General features: G+C 36.3%; 2 protein-coding genes across 2 annotated transcripts; one reads left to right on the top strand and one right to left on the bottom strand.

Annotated features, from left to right (window-relative positions):
* The first annotated feature begins 3,816 nt into the window (after window positions 1–3,816).
* Window positions 3,817–8,389, top strand: LOC131304574 (protein NSP-INTERACTING KINASE 1-like). Its single transcript, XM_058331845.1, has 11 exons — window positions 3,817–4,188; window positions 4,299–4,431; window positions 4,559–4,630; window positions 4,763–4,906; window positions 5,030–5,101; window positions 5,205–5,264; window positions 5,367–5,464; window positions 5,701–5,850; window positions 5,966–6,307; window positions 6,963–7,342; window positions 7,854–8,389. The coding sequence occupies exons 1-11, from the start codon at window positions 4,086–4,088 to the stop codon at window positions 8,172–8,174; spliced, it is 1,875 nt and encodes a 624-aa protein (XP_058187828.1). The 5' UTR covers window positions 3,817–4,085; the 3' UTR covers window positions 8,175–8,389.
* Window positions 8,390–9,178: 789 nt separating this feature from the next.
* On the bottom strand, window positions 9,179–15,762 carry LOC131304573 (uncharacterized). The gene is made up of 5 exons (XM_058331844.1): window positions 15,546–15,762; window positions 11,338–11,451; window positions 10,061–10,140; window positions 9,687–9,811; window positions 9,179–9,433 (listed from the first exon to the last, which is right to left on the bottom strand). Exons 1-5 carry the CDS (start codon window positions 15,596–15,598, stop codon window positions 9,362–9,364), a joined length of 444 nt encoding a protein of 147 aa, XP_058187827.1. The 5' UTR covers window positions 15,599–15,762; the 3' UTR covers window positions 9,179–9,361.
* Window positions 15,763–20,518: the final 4,756 nt, after the last annotated feature.

The following is a 20,518-nucleotide window of genomic DNA, read 5'->3' as shown; positions in this document are numbered from 1 at the left end:
GAGAAATAACCCCAACAAATACACTCACACACAGGTGGGAAGAAACAAACTCCTGACTTTCTAGTGAGATGTAAGAGTCATGGCCAACTGAGCTAGTCCTAATTGGTTAATTAGGAAATTCAAATTGGAAGGATGTTGTAGTAGATACTACTATACAAAAATAAGTCTAAACTTTAAGCCACTGAACACCAAAAAAAAAAAACGTGCAAATGGTAAGAGAGGAGTTTGAACATGAATTCCCCCCTATCAACGCATATAATGTTCATATTTAAAGGTGTGCAAACAAGCTTGTTGGTTCTTCACATATTCAGGGGATGCCCTAGTGGTTCAGGCGAATGTATAGACTTTAGGAATACTTCTCAAAGTCTAGGTTTTAATTTTCCACCGGGTGAGTACCCTGCAGTAAGTGAAGGGCATTGACTGATGTGCCGCGCTAGCTCTCCCGGAAGTTTGGGTTGCACAATCGAGTCCATATAGTGCTTTGCCCATAGAATTCTTCCTCCGTTACTAAAAATAATAATAATAATAATAACAAGCTTGTAATTGGTTCTTCTCCTTCTTTTTTTCCCTTCTCGTAATACAAGGTGTCTTGGACTTTTTAGAGACTTAGAGACAACAATATTTTGCGTCTTCAAATATAGCGACAAAAAAGTAAATTTGAAGATCAAATCTCTACAAAAGGACGATGAGTATTTTCAAGATTCTTATATAAAGTATAAAAAGTTAAAGAAAAATTAGAATAAATTACAAAACCTCTCCCTAATGGTCTTTACGATACCCGGTAGAGAACCGGGACTGGTCTTCTTTAGAGTCGGTGTCGCATATTCCACACTTTTTTTTTTTTAAATCCGCATATATTCCACAGTCCACACTTTCAAATAGAGATATATGAGTGAGAGAGAGGGGGGTGTGGGTGAAGGAGGCAACTTGTGCATTTTAAAGTGTTTGTCCTTTTCTTTCGGGAAAATTAGACTCATACCCCTTGTATTTTAACTAATTTTCGAATCTATTCTCCCAGTTATAGATTTAGACGCCGGCACCCCTTAACTATAAGATAAACTGGGACTATCAGTATTTTAAAAAAAACTAACGAAAAATGAATTTGATTTCTTTGTATAATTTTTCATCTCTTAAAGCATATTTTAAATGCCTACTGTATAATTGGAGGCAATTTTTTAAAAACTTTTTTTCTAAATATTACTCCAATATTGGCTATTTTCTAGGTTGAACAAACTTATTATCTAATTATACGATTTTTGGTTTAGAAGGTGGTTCGTGACTATTTGGATTCTTGTTCTAGCTAGGCAGGAAAATCTCGTAAAAGGCGTTCAACTTACGTTTTCTTTCGTTTCGACTGAAATATTAAAACGGTCTCACTTTGGATGATAGTTCACAGGGTGCGAGTGTTCACTTTCATAATCGAGAGAATGTACGTAAAAGTTGCTCAAGTAAAGGGGGGGAGTAAGTGTAGTTTCTGCTTTTCTTTTGGAATTTAGTAGAAGTTTGTTTGGGCATTACTGTCTGCTGAAGGAAGGTAAAAGCGTGGGATTCTTTGGCTGAAAGTGGCATTGGGGAATCAATAAAGCAAAACCACACTCATTATCATCCCCAAAAAAGTTGTGCACATGAAGAAAATACACTCCTGCTCTTCCGTCCATTTTTTAGAGTCCAGTATTTTAATTTGGATCGTTTCTTTATAAGTATTCATTTTGTAAAGTTAGTGGATAAAAAGTTGGTACATTTTTCATTTTGTTACTAAAAGTAAGATTCCATTTTAAAAAATTAGTGAGAAAAAATATAATAATATGTTTCAATAGAGAGTAAGTAGGAAAAGTTATAACTTATACAGCATAGTGTAATGATGATGCCTTCATAAAAAGTTGGATTTACGAAGTGGAACACTTAAAAAAGGACGGATGGATCACTATTTTTTTCCCCGTTATGGGTGTCAGGGCCACCTAACGCAGATATCGATTAATTTCCTCCTTAGTTCTGTCAAAGACAGACCATATATACAGAGACTAAAGAATGCACAAGAAATTACTTTCTTGCAATTTGATCCTAATTTAAATACTATTCAATTCTGTCGGGAATAAATCTACTAACCAACCAGACTAATATACAGTACTAATAAATACTCCTACAAGAGAAAGATCCTCCCCCACTCACTCACCAAACCTCATCGACCATAAATCACTCCTTGGCCTCGATATTCTCACATTCTTTCTTATTAAATATGTTGGATTTGGGTTTTAATGAATGGCAGTACTCAGGGAATGTTGGATTCCCCTCTGCCACAATGTCCCCCATTTCCAAAAATCATTACTACATGTGTAATTTAGAGACTGTGTTTTTGATAATGCAGAGCCAACGGGTCTAATTAATTTGTCCCGTATGAATTGGCTCAACACAATAAATAATTAACAGTACACGGGTAAGAGTTGAACCCCAAATAAAAAAACTTCCCGAAGTCCTGATTGCCAAACGATTATCATTCCGCCAACCTGTAGGCGTTACGAAGAATAAAAACTTGTATGGATTGAAAGTAACAATTAAAGAAAGAGTGCCCTATTCCAATCGTTCATGCTTGAATTAATGATCTTTTAAAACTGAATGCAAAACAAGCAAGATCAGAAGATCAGGGATGTAGTGCTCCAAGAGTACTCTCTTGGAAATCAAACTAATACAGTATATTGTATGCTTATATGATACATATGCATCCATACGCAAGCGTACAATAAGAGTTACCTAATCCCAATAGATCCAACACATTCACCGGTGAATGTGTCGCACTTAACCGGGTTGTTCTCTCTTAAGCTTCAAGTCTATCAATTTGCGTGGGTCTAGTTTATAGTACCCGAATGGTTAATGTTATGCGTTTGAGTGATTAATTTTATGCCTTTGAGTGATTAATATTATGACGGGGATACCATAAAAAAAAAACAATTTAATCATGTTAAAAATGTTGTGTCATTTTTTAAAAGTATTATGCATTCAAGTGGTAAAATGTTATGCCTTCGAATGGTTAATGTTATGCCTTCGAGTATTTATGTTATAAGGAGGGGATACGGTATCCTCCTTGGGATACCGTAGCATTATCTTGATTGAGTCTTGCTAGTGGACAATGAAATTGATTCCTCAAAAATTAGTCGATGTGCGTAAACTTAATCTAAATACTATGAGTATCAGAAAAAATGAACAAATAAGACTAACCTGGTGAAAAATTTCGGCCCTTTTCCTTCTTCCAATAAAATCTAGGAGTGTGAATTGAAGATTCTCATATATATCCTTTCTAGGCAAATGCATGATAATAATTGCCTCTAGGGTGTAACTTAACTACATTACGCAAATGGACAAAATAGTCATTTTATTTCTGCAAAACCGTATGATAATGTGCATAAAACAAAGGGTATTTTTTAGTATTTCAAAGAAAAATACTTTTTACTTTGTTTGTTTGTCAATTTCAATATAAAAAAGTTGCATAGGTTTGCATATTTTTTCGTCTTTAGTCAATTTATTTCCTATTTTAACAACTTTTTACTTTAAATAAAGATACATTATATACATTCAAAAGTAAAAAATTAACAAAAAAAAATTGATAAAAAATCAACATAGACGAAAAAATACGAATAACGAAACTGTTAGAAATTTTGAAGATAAATTTGTTGAGAGGAGCAAAGCAAGGCAAGGCAAGGCAATTTTTTTTTTCTTTTATAAAATCCAGTGTGAATCCTTTTCCTCTCAGTGTAACTGTTTCAAACTTTGAAATTTTGGTAGTAAAATTTGGTTAAACCAAGGCAATAATATATTCTTTCCTTTTGGTGACCCCTGACCCAGTGACAGGCATGCGAGTTCACCTTTTGCTATACAAATACCGTTCTTTTCTCGGGTCTGCCATCAGTCTTTGCAGAATGAAATTCTGGAGGAATGGAAAGCTAGTGGTGGGTTTTGATATGGAGATTACGTCGAGCAAAATAAACCCTTTTGGGCCCTTATCTGCAAACTTGCTTCCTCAATCACAATAAAACTGTTTCAAGCATCTGGGGTTCCTCTGTTGTTCCTGTGAATTTTTCAAGCCAGTGGAAATGAGAGAGAGATTAGCAGAGGTTGGATTCTGGTTTCTTACCTTCTCCTGGGTCTGGACTTCTGCAAATTGTATGCTTTCTCCTAAAGGTGTAAACTTTGAAGGTAAAAGTTGCTCTTGTTTTTGGTTTTCTTCCCCAAGGCTGTGTTTTACAGCTTCTGAAAAAATGGAAAAAATTTTGATTTTTTTTCATCTGGGTTTTTGTTCTTTTCAGTGCAAGCATTAATGGGTATAAAAGCTTCTTTAAAGGATCCTCATGGTGTTCTTGATAATTGGGATGGGAATGCTGTTGATCCGTGTAGTTGGACTATGGTCACTTGTTCTACTGAGAGTCTTGTCATTGGCCTGTAAGTCCCAATTCAAAATCCGAAGCCATTTTTTCTTTCTATCCAAACAAGGACTATCAGGTTTCAAAATCCTAGAAAATATGTTCATACTGTTTTTGAATTTATTAACATAAGTGTTTATTGGCAGGGGAACTCCAAGCCAGAATTTATCTGGTACTCTTTCTCCAAGCATAGGCAACTTAACAAATCTCCAGATAGTGTAAGTTACCCAAATTTGTACATTTTATAGCCTCTCTTTTTCTTTTTCTTTTTTCATATAATTGCAAGATTGGAGTTTTTTTTTTTTTTTTCCCCTATTTGGGTTAATTTCTAATGGGGATGGTTTTTGTAGGCTATTACAGAACAATGACATAACAGGACCAATTCCACCAGAGATTGGAAGGCTATCAAAGCTCCAAACACTTGATCTTTCCAATAACTTTTTCAGCTGCCAAGTTCCATCTTCTTTGGCTAACTTGAGAAGTCTCCAGTACTTGTAAGCGTTCGAATTTTTTCAACTTCCGAAAAAATATCAGATTTTAATCAGAAGCAATTTTCCATTTATTAAAAGAAAAAATAGTGATGTGGGTTTTTTTTTTTTGTTGGGGACTGGATTTAGGAGGCTTAACAACAACAGTCTCTATGGTGCTATTCCAGAGTCATTGGCCAACATGACCAACCTTGTCTTTCTGTAAGTTTCTTGAACTTCATGAATTGTTTACAATCCATTATTAATCTGTAGAGTGGTCCATCAAAAGAATGGTTTTGATATTTCTTGGTTTTGTTGATTGTAGGGACTTGTCTTTCAACAATTTGAGTGGTCATGTACCTAGATTGCCTGCTAAAACATTCAGGTGAGGACTTCCTAATAATTTTCATGTCCATCTCCCTCCCTCTGGAAAGGAAGCTGGCTTACTGATCTCCTCTCCGCCCTCGTTTTTCTTCTGTTATTGCAGCATAGTTGGAAACCCTTTAATCTGTCCAACGGGTTCTGAGAATGAGTGCTTTGGAACCGCATTGATGCCGATGTCCATGCCATTGAATGGGTCAGAAGGTATGGAATTCAAAACTTCTCCATACTTCCCTTTGTTCTTTTCAGTTTTTGTCCTCTTTACTCTATTTTGAAAGGTTTCCCTAGCCTTTGGTTTTTGCATCGCCGTCGGTTTTTTCCTTGGAATTAGTTTGGGTTCATAACCTTTTCAGCTCAACTGGTTTCCATTAGTCATAAAGATAGTTACATTTCCCCATCCTCTTGTCCTATTCTGACCTAATTCTCCAAGTTTTGTGAAGGTGCCTTGCCTTTGGGAAGACCAAAAAGTCACAGAGTCGCCCTCGCCTTAGGGGTAACACTCGGGTTCATCTGCTTCCTCCTCCTCCTGCTGGGGCTGCTTTTGCAGTGGAGGCAAAGACGAAACAAGCATATGTTTTTCGACGTTAAAGGTTTGTAAAGTTTGAGCAACTTCTGCTGATTAAAGGACTAAATAGCTATCAATGTTGGAAATTAGGTTAGAAAAGCCTTTCTCCTACTAATGCAATGTCCCTTTTGGAATTTCAGATAGGCATCATGAAGAAGTTTCCCTTGGAAACTTGAGGAGGTTCCAATTCAGGGAACTCCAACTTGCAACAGACAATTTCAGCAGCAAGAACATACTAGGAAAAGGCGGTTTTGGGCACGTTTACAAAGGACATCTCCGTGATGGGACTGCCGTGGCTGTGAAGAGGCTCAAAGATGGTAGTGCTGCTGGAGGGGATAGACAATTCCAAACAGAGGTTGAGATGATTAGCCTAGCAGTGCACCGAAACCTCCTCAGGCTTTACGGGTTTTCCATGACTGCCACAGAAAGGCTTCTGGTTTACCCCTATATGTCCAATGGCAGTGTCGCTTCACGTATGAAAGGTAGGGGTGTTTTGTTTTTACTTTTCTTGACGAGTGAGTCTTTATTATACCACAATGAGGAAAATGTACAATGAGTTTCACTACACAACCCAAAGGGCGCACAAAGACATGGATGAAGCAATCCATACATCTCACAAAGCGACTTCAAACTTGGGTTAGAAGGGACAAAGCACTCACAAGCACGAGAGGCTATGCCAGAAGAACAAGATAACAAAAAACTAAAATGCCGTCACATCAAGACAGAGTCGGCTTAAAGAAAGCACCACTTGCACCATATAAGTACATTTACAACAATGGGTTAAGACCAGACATCAATATCCTTGTCCATTCATTGTTTGCTCTAGAAGGCTTGTAAGGTGATACACATTGCCAAGTGACAGATTTTCATCGCTTGGTCTCTTGCGAGTTCAAGGTGGAGAATGCTTTCCTCAACCTTCCTTTGGTGTTCCTCCCTACAGGAAGATTTGTCACTCATTTTCCCTTCTTTCCCACTTTTATTTTGGCTACCACTTTTCTGCTTTGCATCCTAGGGCATGATGACTCAGCCATAAACACAACAGCATAAGAAATTTATCTGTGTGTTGAACACTTAGAATTTCAAGTCTAGGCTATTAACGCATGTATCTTGATTGGAATTGGTTTTCTGATTTGGCAGCAAAACCTATATTGGATTGGGGTACTAGGAAGAGAATAGCTTTGGGAGCTGCAAGGGGCTTGTTATACCTCCATGAGCAGTGTGATCCAAAGATAATACACAGAGATGTGAAGGCCGCAAATATATTGCTTGATGAGTATTGTGAGGCAGTGGTTGGAGATTTCGGGTTGGCAAAGCTTTTGGATCACCAGGATTCACACGTGACAACAGCCGTTAGGGGCACTGTGGGGCACATAGCCCCTGAATATCTCTCCACCGGACAGTCTTCTGAGAAAACAGATGTGTTTGGGTTTGGGATTCTCCTCCTTGAATTGATTACAGGTCAAAGAGCTCTAGAATTCGGAAAGGCGGCTAACCAGAAAGGAGCAATGCTTGATTGGGTAAGTACAGTGGCACTAGTTTCGTCATTCAGTTGTCATAAAGTGCTTATGTGCAGCTTCTTTAGCTCAAATTTCATTTCAGATGGATAGGTTACTGAGTGTTTACTTTCACTTTATGTGGTTTTCAGCTTCAAAATCTAAATTAGCTTGAAAAACTTATTTTGTTCATATTCAATGTTTTCCTAAAGCTAGCTATTTTGGGCTAAATAAGCTAGCCATTACTAGTTCCACCATTCATTTATCAATGAACATTGTTGAGGTTCACTAGTTATCTGTATTAAGGGTTTTTTCCCCACTACTTTACAGCTTAGTTAGCTCAAAGTTTCTATTTGCAAGGTGGTTTAGCCCCAATTTTGTAGGTTTTCAGCTTATTTCCCTTTTCAACTTAAAAAGCTCGAAGAAAGCAACTTAAAAGTTCTTTTTCTATGCTTTTTCTAAGCTAATTATTTTAAACCTAATTCAACGCCATTTTTCGTAGAGAGGAAAAAAACTAATTTAGTTGTGATAGCAGGTGAGGAAAATTCATCTAGAGAAGAAGCTAGATTCGCTTGTCGATAAGGACTTAAAGAACAACTACGATCGGATTGAGCTTGAGGAAATGGTCCAAGTGGCTCTCTTGTGCACCCAATACCTTCCGGGCCTAAGGCCTAAGATGTCTGAAGTGGTTAGAATGCTTGAAGGCGATGGGCTAGCCGAGAGATGGGAAGCTTCACAGAGAGTTGAATCATCCAAGTACAAGTCATACGATCTCTCATCTTCTGAGCGATACTCTGACCTCACTAATGACTCTTCGCTACTGGTGCAAGCCATTGAACTCTCTGGCCCAAGGTGAAGTAGTCATGTTTTTGCAAGAGTTATACAGAACTAGGAATTTTGGAAGCAGGAAACTTTTTATATTTGTATTTGTCTACAGAAGTCCAAAGTTTGAAATTGGTTTGTTGTATAGAAGCAGTGTATCTTAGCTCCAAAGGGCTTTGCTGTCATTTTCTTACTGTACATATCATGATTTTGATAAGTGATATGGACTAGATTGAGAGTTTCTTATTACTCTGCTTTGCAATCTGCATCTGAGTTTCTTTAACCAAAAGAGGTGTGTAGAGCTTTTTTACCAAGAAATATGTAATCAAGGATTCAAGGTTTGCTAGCTTTATGCTGTCTTACTTCAACTTCCAACAGCCCAGTTGATATCTCTTATGCGATGATTCCTCATGTGACACAAAATAGAACAAATCATGCGTCTATTTGACGATTTTAACGGTTAATTTCCTAAGTCTCATGCTCCTATTCGGTTTGGATTTAGAGGGAGGTTTTTAAGAGTAATGATTGGAGAAATATAGATAGAAAAAATTTATTTGGGACTTTGCGCAGGAATTTTGAGTCCCCCAAACGAACAACCTTGATGTGTCAAACGTCCTTGCCAAAATTCAATTCATTGGACATCGGTATCCAATTGTACAAATCATAATTTTCTAAAGTGAAATAGACGTGTCTATTTTACTTGTGACAAAAATCAATGACCAAGTTTTTACCGATCTTCAATCAACTTGATTTTTTACATAGACATTAAACACATCGAGACCTACGATAAAAAAAAGGTGTAGCATGATTCAATTGACAAATCATGAGAAAAAGGTGGGGTGGGAGGATTCTCATCTCATTGGGCAAATTAGTATTGTGGCATTTTTTGGATAAGAAAGTCTGTATATTGGTAAACAGATTTGGACACAAATGTGTTGAAAATCGGCCGATGCACATGCGAGCTTCATCATATGGGTTCTCACATATATCGAACGGTTTTTAACACATTTGAATCCATGAGCGTCTCTGCACGTAGTATTGTTCTTGAAAGAAAATTCAATGAGTTCAATGCCTCCAACCAAGATTAAGAACAAAGTATCATCCCAAATAAAAGCTCCAAGACCACAAAAGAGCATCTAGTTAAGAGTTACAAAATGGAACTCTTTCCATGAGATACAAAAATGATACACAATCGTAAAGATGGGGTGAGGTGCTTCTGCATCACACATCAGTCGGAGGTCTCATCCGAATCAGCCGTTTGATTCTATCCTTGTCCGTGTTCTCAAGCAACCCCTTTCAGAAAAAATAGAGAGAAGCAGACTCGTAAAAAACTTGAGAGTAGAATGCAAATCAAATGTCAATAATGCTCTCCATTTGTTTAGGAAGAAAATGTTTTCCGGGAATTTGTTGAGAAGAAGAGTTCATGAAAATATTTCTAGAAACTTGGTAAAAAATATATGACCCTTGGATTGATGTCAGTGCTACGATACCTAGCCCCAAGCAAAAAAATACGAACTGATAAAAAAATGTTGGTTCATTCCCTTACCTTCCATACAATCTCATCCAGACAAAGGCAGATCTTCCCATACTTATCCAGGAAAAGGCGTTCCGTAGGGGGTTTCCCACATACATCCCTTATGGCCAAGTTTATAACAAAAATTGCTTCTGACACTTAAAACAGACCAGCCAAATTAGAAATAAAAACGCAGTACATAATAGGATATGGAAGTCAATATCTCAGCAAACATGGAAGTCAAGGAGGTGTATTCATCATATCACTTATGGGCCAAAAAAGAAAGACCGTAACACTTCCATACAAAATTGGCAAGGGGTGATGGTTCTTCTCCACCACCAAGGACTTCATATCACAAGAACAGAATAGATAATCACAAGAACAGAATAGATACAAGATATACTCACATGCAAGTTCATCATACTCATCCTTGCCAACAAGGAATATGCTTACATCTCCAAGCACCGTGTAGACAACATAAACTGATCTGGAAAAGAAAAGACCAATCAAACATGTGCAGCTAAGGTCCAACATATAAAGCTAAGACGATAATTCTCAGTAGCTATTTTTTCCTCTTCGGTGCAGGTCACAATTACGTTGGAAATGATGCCTCAAAATTAGAGTTCATCATTGCAGCCCGTGAATAGTTTGAGGCATAAGTTTCTTAAGCAACACCATTTTTATGAGACAAAGCCATCTAAACAAGTGGAAGACGAACATACATGAATTCGCCATTTTTACATGATATAACCCAACAATGGATAAAGACAATCAATGTCTTCCGTTTCTGTCGCCAGAAAAAGGAAAGTAGACAATCACAAGTGTCCTTGGTACATGTGGCACTTCTACAATTTGAAGGGAATATATATATATATATATATAGACACACACACACACAGAGTAAGCTTCTAATAAGGGCGCCCTTACCGTAATCCCCTTACCGTATTACGGTAAGGGCTTCCCCTTTTCTTCTCTTTCCCAACCAAATTTTGATGATCCGAGCCGCTCAATGTGTTCAAAACGTGATTTCAAGGGTACCCGCGAAAAATCAGCAAAAAAAATGACCAGAAAGGGCTTGATTTGAGCAGTTTTTATTTGAACCGTTCGATAAAATACAAACAAAAACGGCTCGGATCAAGCCCTTTTCGGTCTTTTTTTTTTGCTAATTCTCGCGAGTACCCTTAAAATCACGTTCTGAACACATTGAGCGACCCAGATCATCGCAAATTGGTCGGGAAAGGGACGTCTTTACCGTAATACGGTAAGGGCGCCCTTATTAGAAGTTTTGTGTATGTATGTATATATATATATATACACACACACGTTCTGAACACATTGAGCGGCTTGGATCATCGCAAATTGGTCGGGAAAGGGACGTCTTTACCGTAATACGGTAAGGGCGCCCTTATTAGAAGTTTTGTGTGTGTGTATGTATATATATACTTTTTCTTTTTTTTTTTGACAGGTTGACAACTTAATGGCAAGTGTAGAGATGAACAATTTTAAGACCACTTGAAAGGCTATTCTTTGATCCTCCTTCAGTATCTTCTGATCAACCAACCAAAATGTTAAAATGAAAAGAGCACATAATTAATCTACAACAAAACATAGAGCAATTATATGGAAGACATTGGCACCGCCTTAACGGAAAATGTATCCAAACCAAAGAGGGGATTTTACATACTTGTGGCAAGCAACTAGAAGCTCTTCATTCTTAACACCTCTAAGGTTCTCTGCTCCCAGCTTAACTAGGAAAGAACGCCAGTGCAAACGTTCCTCAGCTGGAACTCCATTGAACCTGCAATACAATGCGGATCTCAACTCAATAGCTCAGCCACAAAAAATATTGTCATGCCAGTAACACGTATGCAACAAGCGCGATTATATTGTTTCTCCAATATGGAAGATTATGTATAGTATGTTTTCATCAACCACAGCATCCCACCACGTTAGGTGGTCAGACACAGGTTTTGGAGTGTCCCCAATAGCTCTTAACCAAGCATAAAATGTAACGAAAATTTTCAAGATATGACAACATTCAAGATGCCTCAAATACACATTAAGAAATGATACAAGGGGAATTAACAAACTTCAACTTAAACCTAAAGGATGTCTGCAGTTTCAATACTAGTTTCCTTTTCAAAAGAAAATGAGAGCTTCACTACAAAGATCATCAACAGGAGAGGCTAACTAAGGGCAACATGCAATCAAAACCAACAGAATTTGCCCACACACGCTACTTACACCGATATAATCTCTACGGAATTCATCAAAATTTGCCTCAGGTTGAGCTTCACAGGTCCTTATAGCCGTTAAAACAAAAGATCACCAAAAAAAGGTCCTTTTCAGTTGATGGATATTGGATACTATACAAAGACAGCTCTCGACTCCGAAACCTCTCCGGTTTTGTTCTGCCCATCTAACAACATAAGCAAAAGAAAACACAACAATCTCCAACCGTACAAACTTCTCCTGAGGGGAATATCCCACAACACCGAAAAATTATTGGGCACTGACACATGGTGCCCCAAGGCCATTCAATACAACAAATTTACATGGGTCCAACGACTAAGTGTGTGGGTTCCATGTAAATGTATGTATTGAAAGGTTCCAGGGCACCACGTAGCAGGCCCCAGGGGCACTGAATAATTACTCCAGAACACCTGGTCCCACTATCTGGACAAATCTACCACAAAAGCCTCCTCCTCATCACCATTCACCAGAAAGGTTAAGTATACCAAGAAAAGCTCTCCACTTCCCTCGCCACCTAAGAAGCACAAACACTTAAAAGAAGGTGGCGTGGCGTATCCATGTCCAACAAGTGGCGGACACCGACACTCCTCGGACTCGTATCCAATACCCTTTTTATCGTGTCCATAACTAGGAAAGTAGGAATAGAAATCTTAAATTAGGAAACGTGTCCGACACTCCATCTGCAAATTGTCCGCCACTTTTTTGATACCAATGACTAGGAAATAAATGTGATTGGCACTTCTTGGACACTTGCTAACATTTGATCATCAAAGATTTCAAATTTTGGCCTACCGCTCTTATACACAAAGTAGGAAAAATAGTAATTCTTACGACTAAAAAGATTTAAATTCACTTAGAAGTTTTCTAAATATTTCTTGAGGATGCCTAACTGTGCCCATCTCCTATTTTTTAAGAAATTTTTGAGTCCCATGTCAATCAAGGTTCTTAGAGTTTGTGAATACCCAACGTGTCCGTGTCCTACATTTTCAAAAAATCACATATCTGTGTGTCTGTATCGTGTCATATCCGTCTCTTGTGTCCGTGTCCTTGCTTCTTAGCTCACCACCAATGATACCAAAAATTACCTCGTTTAAACACACCACCAAAGCCATCTTCCAATTAGGGAAACTTTTAGAGAAGTAGGAGTAAATGTTTTGCTACTGAACATTAAGAACTTGATTTCAATAAAAAAAAAACCATGGAAAAATGTACCAAGAAGGTTGTGTATTACTGGGACTAAAATATTAACATAACTAGCCTTTGTAGTTCAATATAGATGATCATCTTACAGTAAATGAAAGGTGTCAATTATGTAAACATCTATTTTTTCCTCTGATTATGCTAAATGCTAATGATTTTAATGACCCAAAAGTACTCCTTAAGAGCATCTCCAGCCTTGACCCATTTTAAGACCCAAACCCAAAATTTGGGCAAAACTCTCAAAAACTCCTCCAGTCATGACCCAAACCCTTTCCCATATTTGGGTTTTACCCATTTCTTTGCCCAATTCTGAGACAAGATAGGCTCAAACCCATTTTTTTTCCAACTGTTCTTGAGAGAGATAGAGACAAAGAAAGTGTAGACCTAGCCAAGAAGAAGGTTGTACCTAGCCGGAGAAGAAGAAGAAACTATAGACGAAGAAGAAGGCGCAACGATCGAGGCTCAGAGAAGATGAAGGTGCAGCAATCCAAGTTCTATACGAAAATCCAGACGAAGAAGAAGGTTTTACCTTGTCGGAGCTGCTGAACTTTACCGGAGTTTGCCGGATTGATTGTCTCCTCTCTTTTATTTATCTCTATGCCATTGAATTGGGTCAATATAGGGTTTTGCCATTGGAGTAAGCCTAACCCAAAATGGGTTTTTACCCAAATTTTCACCCCAAATTGGGTAAAAATTTGGATCAAGGCTGGAGATGCTCTAATAGAACAAGAGTTTAAATCAACTCACAAGTAAATGCATGTATAGGATTCTATTCTTGATAATAAAAGATTTTGTTTCATTAGATAGTTCTTCATTTTTAGTATTCCTACAAAATAGGTGTCATCTTCTTTGAGACACTTAAAAAGTTCTTTTTCTTGAACTATTACAATTCAATTGTGAAATCATAACTCTTACACTAAGTTTAGCAGCTCAGTCTTAGTTGCAGGAACCTTCAACTATGCCCACGTTTCTTCGACGGAAACGCGTTTCCGCGTTCCCGTCGAAGGAAACTCCAAGAAACCCATCCTAATGACGACGGGAACTCGTTCCTTACCTATACAGGAACTTACACCCAAAAAACTGTTGAGAGACTTACAATTCAAGTTGCAATTGATACCTTTAAAGTTGTTTTGATCTTGTTGGTGAGCACATCTGATATTAACCTTCTAGAGTCATATTAATGCCCTTAACTTTTATGCCTACTTAATATGCACAAGAGCTCTATTGTGCAATCATGCGCTACAATAAAAATGTTGAAATATAACTAGAAACTTATAATTTTAATAGTAATATTTTATGTGGTAGAATAATATTTTTTTATTGACATTTAACAATATAAAATTCCAAAATATATTTATAATTTTAATAATTTTTCCTAACCGCTCCCAATGGCGCTCCCACACTTCTGTGATCATCCGCTCCCCCGTCCCCGTCCCCGCCCCCACTCCCACTCCCGCTTCATGTAACTAAGAGCTCAGTCAAAAGGACTACTTTCGGAAACATGAATATCGTTCCAATTTCCATCTTAAATAAACATTCTTGATTAGGCATTAACTCCCGTTGCTGGATAAATTGATATCACATAAAGAGTGACATGTTTCTGGATAATGAATTTAACCACATATCTTTTCAACAATTTAGAACTTGGGAGGTTGTTTCACCATACAAGGAAGAAAAAGTAAAACTTCAATTACAATTGTAAAATTCCACATCTACCAGCAATCAGCCTACACCACTGAGAAAAACAACATGAGGACTTCATAATTTACAATTTCTATAGCCAAATGCACTTTTACACATATATGCTTTCAACATGTTTCAAGACGCTTCTTGGACCTTAACCACCACCACTGTGTTACGCTTAGAGCCTCTCCAACCTCCTACTCAATTTCCTTCTAAATAAAACCACCTAAAACCCACTCCAACCTTCAACTCAAACCAATAGCAGATTGAGTTTTACTCAAATCAAGGGAAACTCAAGAGTTTTACTCAAACTTTACAAGCTCATTTCTTCCCTCTCAAATTTACAACTGCGCCAAGACGAACCACTTACTCAAATGCAAGCTTTATATTTGGATTTGCCCGTTTGACTTCATACCAAATGAAGCCCTCACTCAAATTTGAGTGATCTTAGCATTTCCCTTCATCTTTTTACGCATATACATGCACTCAAAACATCGAAATTAAGGATCGAATTTCTTCCGAAAAACCAATGTAATTAATGGACGATGATAAACACATGAATCAACTCAATTGACCTTACTTACCGCAAAACAAACTTCAATTACCAAAAGGGCGCATTTTTTAGAAACCCTAAGTCGATTAGATCGGAGACTTAGAACATCAAAGGATTACAAAGCAGAAAAGAAAAGAAATAAAGTAAAAAAAAAACGCCATACGAATCGAGAATATGAAGAGTAAAAGGTCTGGTAGGGTTACCGTTCGACGAGGATGTTGCCCTCGGAGTTGGCGATCAGTACGGCCAGAAGCATATCTTCTCTCTCTCTCTCTCTCTCTCTCTCTCTCCTTCTTCTTCTTCTTCTTCGAAGGGTGAATCAGATCGATGGTGGATAAATGAGAGAAAGTTCTGTTTGGTCGCAGGTGCAGTGCTGTTCTCCTTGGCGATATGATGTCAGCCCAGATCCTAGCAAAGGAAGGGTACTCGGTTCAGTAAGGGAGAGTGTGCTCCGATTTGAACCGTTCAAAACACATTTGAATAATTCGGATGGATGCTGGGTATTACCACGTGATTCCAATTTGTACCCAAAAACTTGTAGTCCAAAAAGTCTACTCTCTCGTCCCTTTATTATTGTCCACTATTCTATTTTGGATATTTCTTAATAAGGTCCCGTTCGGTTAAATAAGTTAACTGGTTTATTTTTTTGTCTTTATTCAAATTCTTTTCATATTTTTGAGTTTTTCGTCAATTTTTTAGAAATTATTGCATCGTTATGACAAAAGGAATCTAAAAGTAAAAAATAACAATCGAAACCTAATTTTTTTTAATAAAGACAAAAATAAACCAAATTTTTCGTCTTTATTAAAAAAAATTGGATTTCAATCATAATTTTTTACTTTTTAGATTTCTCTCGTCATAACGATGCAATAATTTCTAAAAAATTAACGAAAAACTAAAAAAATTTGAATTTTTTTTTGAATAAAGATAAAAAAAAAAAAAAACCAATTGGCATATTTAGCTGAACGGAGCCTAAATGTCCAATTGAAAAGTTACTACTCCATAGTAAATAAAAGTTGATGAATTTTTTATTACTACTATTTTGTCTTTTTTATTATATTCTTTTTTGAAAAGTTAGTGGAAAAGAGAGTAACGATAATGTTTCTATAGAGTGTAATTGTGAAAAATAAGAATGTTTAAAATGTAATGACATGTATTCTTAAAAAGTTGTATTTACGAAGTTGGACGCTTGAAAATGAATGGAGGGAGTGTATATTTTTTCATATTTTATTGTTTGTTTTATTGTTGTCATGTCCTTAGGAATATAATAATTTGCCGATAAAAAAAAAGGAAAATAATAATTTGGGTTTTGTTTTTGGTTTTTCATTCTCTCTCTTACTATAAAAATTCTCCGATCATATATCAGCATCGAATTGAATTATATGAACAAGAGAATCAAATATCCGTTGTCCTACTTTATACTTCATCCGTCTCGATTTGTTTGTCCATTTTTACTATTTAGGATCTCTTACAAAATTGTCTATATGTTTTAATTTATAATATTTTTTATATGCAATATGGATCTTGTTTGATAGATCTCAATTAGATCTAAAATATAATGTTTTCGAAATTATGTAAAACATTATAGACTGTGAGAAATAGATAATTTTTTAAAAGACACCTATGTCGAAATTGGACAAATAAACTGGGACGGAGGGAGATTTTGTTATATAAATTAAACATGTACTATTAATTTTTTTGAGTGCTGCTATATGTACCGACCGAAACGCAGGGAAATCGAACCGACGGCGGCGCCGGGCCGACTCCGGCCACCAGACGGCCGATCCGAACCGTCCAAAAATTCTATAAAAAAAAAAGAGGGCCCCACGACATATATATAAATAAAAAAAGTGTTTAGATCAAACATCCTACATACATCGGATGTCGGTGATTCCCGCGTGGGGTCCCTTGTTTTTTTTTTTTAGAATTTTTGGACGGCTCGGATCGGCCGTCCGGTGACCGGAGACAGCCCGGTGCGGCCGTCAATATGATTTCCCTATGTTTTTGTCGGTACGTATAGGATTTCGATTTTTTTATCTGCTAAAGCTAACAAGTCTTAAATAAACACGAGCTCCAAATCAGGAATATGGATGATCCCAGTGACTAGTTAGGCTAGCCCTTCATTTATGAATCAGAATTAACATGTACAGAAGTCCGTTCTTCTCCGGTCAGGGACTGGACAGTTTAGTTGGCCCATTGTGGATCCTTCTTGGGTCTACGGATTGACGAATGGGTTAACTGAACGGATCAATTCATTTTCATGAACCAGAGAGAATCCTCTTCCAATTTGACTTGGTATTCTTTCTTAGCTCTTATTACAGTACATTTCAAAACTTATACTAATGTTATCAATGAAATACTAGTTGAAAATCTTTGCACTGTCATCAAAACTAATTATCGCCTAAATGCATGCACTTAAATGTTAAACAAAAATAAAATAGTCATAATCGACAATTCTGCTCTAACAACAAGCTTTGTACTGGACGCATTAGTAAATTTGCTTTGTACTGGACGCATTAGTAAATTTTCTTGAAATCATTGTGCTCTTTTGAAAAGGAAAAAAACTCTTATTTCCCATGAATAGTTCAGCAATGCTTCCTGGCAAAATCATTACAATGGCCATAACAGTGACACTGAGGTAGGTTCCAGAAACCTTCTTATATTATATTATAAGTACTTATTTTGGAATTTAAAAAAAAATATAAGGGTTGTTTCACAAAGTCCAAATAAGTACTTAATTCACATTTTCAAGCTCAAAAATAATATAAATGAAAAATAAATTTTCAATTTTTTTACACCGTATTAAAGATCTCAATGAGATTTATCAAACAAGATACATATTGATAGAAAAATTATTTACGTAAACACATAATTTTTGAATTTGAAATTATTTTTTTAAAAAATAAATACTTATTTTTCTTTTATAGAACATGCCTTATTATTAGACAAAAAATAAGTACTTGTATACGTTACGGGGCCTGAGTTTCTTGCAATGTTTTAAAAATTGCTTGGCACTTGAGCGAAAAAAAGGCACTTGAGCGGAAAAAGGTCGCCTAGCATCTAGCAACAAACTAGCGAAAAAAAGGCACTTGAGCGGAAAAAGGTCGCCTAGCATCTAGCAACAAACTAGTCTGACAGGATAAAGCCTAAGCAGGGTCTAGACAGCCAACCAGTTAGTGCCTACGCTGATTTTAATTTAGGCATTAGACCCACTGGACAGTTAGTTCCCTGTTTCCAGTTTCTTCCTTTGGTTTTTTAAACTGGAACAATTCCAAATGCAAATTTCAATTTCTTCGAAGTTTCAATCTCCAAACACGCCCCATGAATTGTGCACCATTTCTCACCAAGTAATTGTTTCAATTTTTTTATTTACTCTTATCAATAACATGCAGCAGTACAGGCTTCAAACATTTCCTATTTGCTTTCCAGACCTTAATCAATACACTTGTAATAAAAGAAGATAAGATGGTAAGCCAAGGCACGCCGTGAAAATACGAAATTACCCCTCGTAGGATTACGCTTGTAGTTTGAGTTGAAGGATATGGTCGTCATTTCGTCTTGTTTGAAAGATCTAAAAGAATGTAGGATGGCTAGCCAAGCCACAATGTGAAATTATCAATTTGTCCTTATAGTTTGTCAACGATGGAGTTAAGATATGAGGGTATTTTAGACATTTCAGTGTTAGGTCTTTTGCTTAGTCAAGAAGAAAATGAGGTACAAAAAAAATCTTTCTTTTCCCTAATTTAAGGGATATTGTTTTTTATAGGTACAAAAAAAAAATCTAAAAATCTTTCTTTTCCCTAATTTAAGGGATATTGTTTTTTTAAAGTGCAAAAAAAAAAAACTTTCTTTTCCCTAATTTAAGGCAAGCCAAGCTACCAAGTTAAAAGACAAAATTACCCTTGTAGATTTCGTCTTTCAAATATTTTTTGGACGTTTTGAGTTGAGGTTATTTTAGGTCATACTTTGCTTAGTCAAGAAGAAAAGGCTTTTCGAGGGTATTTTAGATATTTTGGGTCCTCCTTTGCTTAGTCAAAAAGAAGAGACTTTTGGGATATTTTAGGTCTTACTTTGCTCAGTCAAGAAGAAAATGCTTTTTCGAGAGTATTTTAGGTTTTTAAGGTCCTCCTTTACTTAGTCAATAAGAAAATGCTTTTCGGAGGTATTATAGGTTCCCTTTTGCTTAGTCAAGAAGAAAAGGCATTTCATAGGTATTTTAGGTATTTAGGTCCCTCTTTGCTTTGTTAAGAAGAAAAAGCTTTATACATCTTCTCAATCTAACCATTAGAAAGAAATCTATCTCTCTCTCTTTTTCTCGAACCTCCTAGATCTCCCTCGATCTGTCTCTCATCGATCCCTCTGTAATTCAAATGAAGATAGACGCATCAATTTCTCAATCGTAGATTCTTACGCACAAAGAAAGAAGCAACTATGTGGTCAGATTCTCTTAGATTTCATAACCCTAGACTATGATTTTGTTAGAACTTCAAATCATAAGTATTTTGAGTGGTCTCTTCTTTCTAGGATTTTCTAATTGTTTTACTTTTATGGTTCTATTTTTTTTCAACATCAATGCTTGATAGTTTGTTGTGTGCTCTTAGCAAACCGAGCTCTAATTTTCTTCGATATTTTTGGAGAAAGGCTCTCTTGCGGTAAGGTTTTATAGTTATTTTTCAAAACACAAAGACGAAAAAGCCTCATTATTTGCATAGTTTTAGAATCTAATCCATGACATTATCTTGATTATTGTTGCTATTGTTTGAGAATGAATTTATATTTTAATCCAAAGACCTATTTCTTTGATCTATGTTTATGCAATGTTTAATTTGTCCTGATGGAATCAGAAATACCGTTCCTTATAATCCATTTTTTTAACAAGGTTGAACTATTTGTGACTCTCTTCAGTTTTAGTGCATATGTTGGATTAAATTACTTGCATAATCTATGAAATAACAATAGTCTTAATTAATTATTTGAGTCTACAAAATTAAAAATATTTTGGTACTCCAAAATAGTGTTCTATATGTTATTTTTTCCGTACAAGAACTCCTTTTGTATTGCTTAAAAATACTATCTTCTTCTTTTTTCTTTTTTAAAATGATTTTTCATTCAATTACTTACTCTTACGACTTCTTTATTTCCATAACAATATCCTAATCCAAACTATCTTACATAC

This window comes from Rhododendron vialii, chromosome 10a, assembly GCF_030253575.1.
Source record: "Rhododendron vialii isolate Sample 1 chromosome 10a, ASM3025357v1".
NCBI lineage: Eukaryota > Viridiplantae > Streptophyta > Magnoliopsida > Ericales > Ericaceae > Rhododendron > Rhododendron vialii.
This window is presented reverse-complemented; position numbering and strand designations above follow the sequence as displayed.

Bases quoted from the DNA above. Each gene is read 5' to 3' on its own strand.
- LOC131304573 (XM_058331844.1), bottom strand. From the start codon at position 15,598: ATGCTTCTGGCCGTACTGATCGCCAACTCCGAGGGCAACATCCTCGTC. The intron at 9,812-10,060 runs GTGAGTATATCT...GTCTGTTTTAAG, and splicing joins TGAGTATGATGAACTTGCAT to TGTCAGAAGCAATTTTTGTT. The intron at 9,434-9,686 runs GTAAGGGAATGA...TTTTTCTGAAAG, and splicing joins TGGATGAGATTGTATGGAAG to GGGTTGCTTGAGAACACGGA.
- LOC131304574 (XM_058331845.1), top strand. From the start codon at position 4,086: ATGAGAGAGAGATTAGCAGAGGTTGGATTCTGGTTTCTTACCTTCTCC. The intron at 5,102-5,204 runs GTAAGTTTCTTG...TGTTGATTGTAG, and splicing joins ATGACCAACCTTGTCTTTCT to GGACTTGTCTTTCAACAATT. The intron at 5,465-5,700 runs GTATGGAATTCA...AGTTTTGTGAAG, and splicing joins GCCATTGAATGGGTCAGAAG to GTGCCTTGCCTTTGGGAAGA.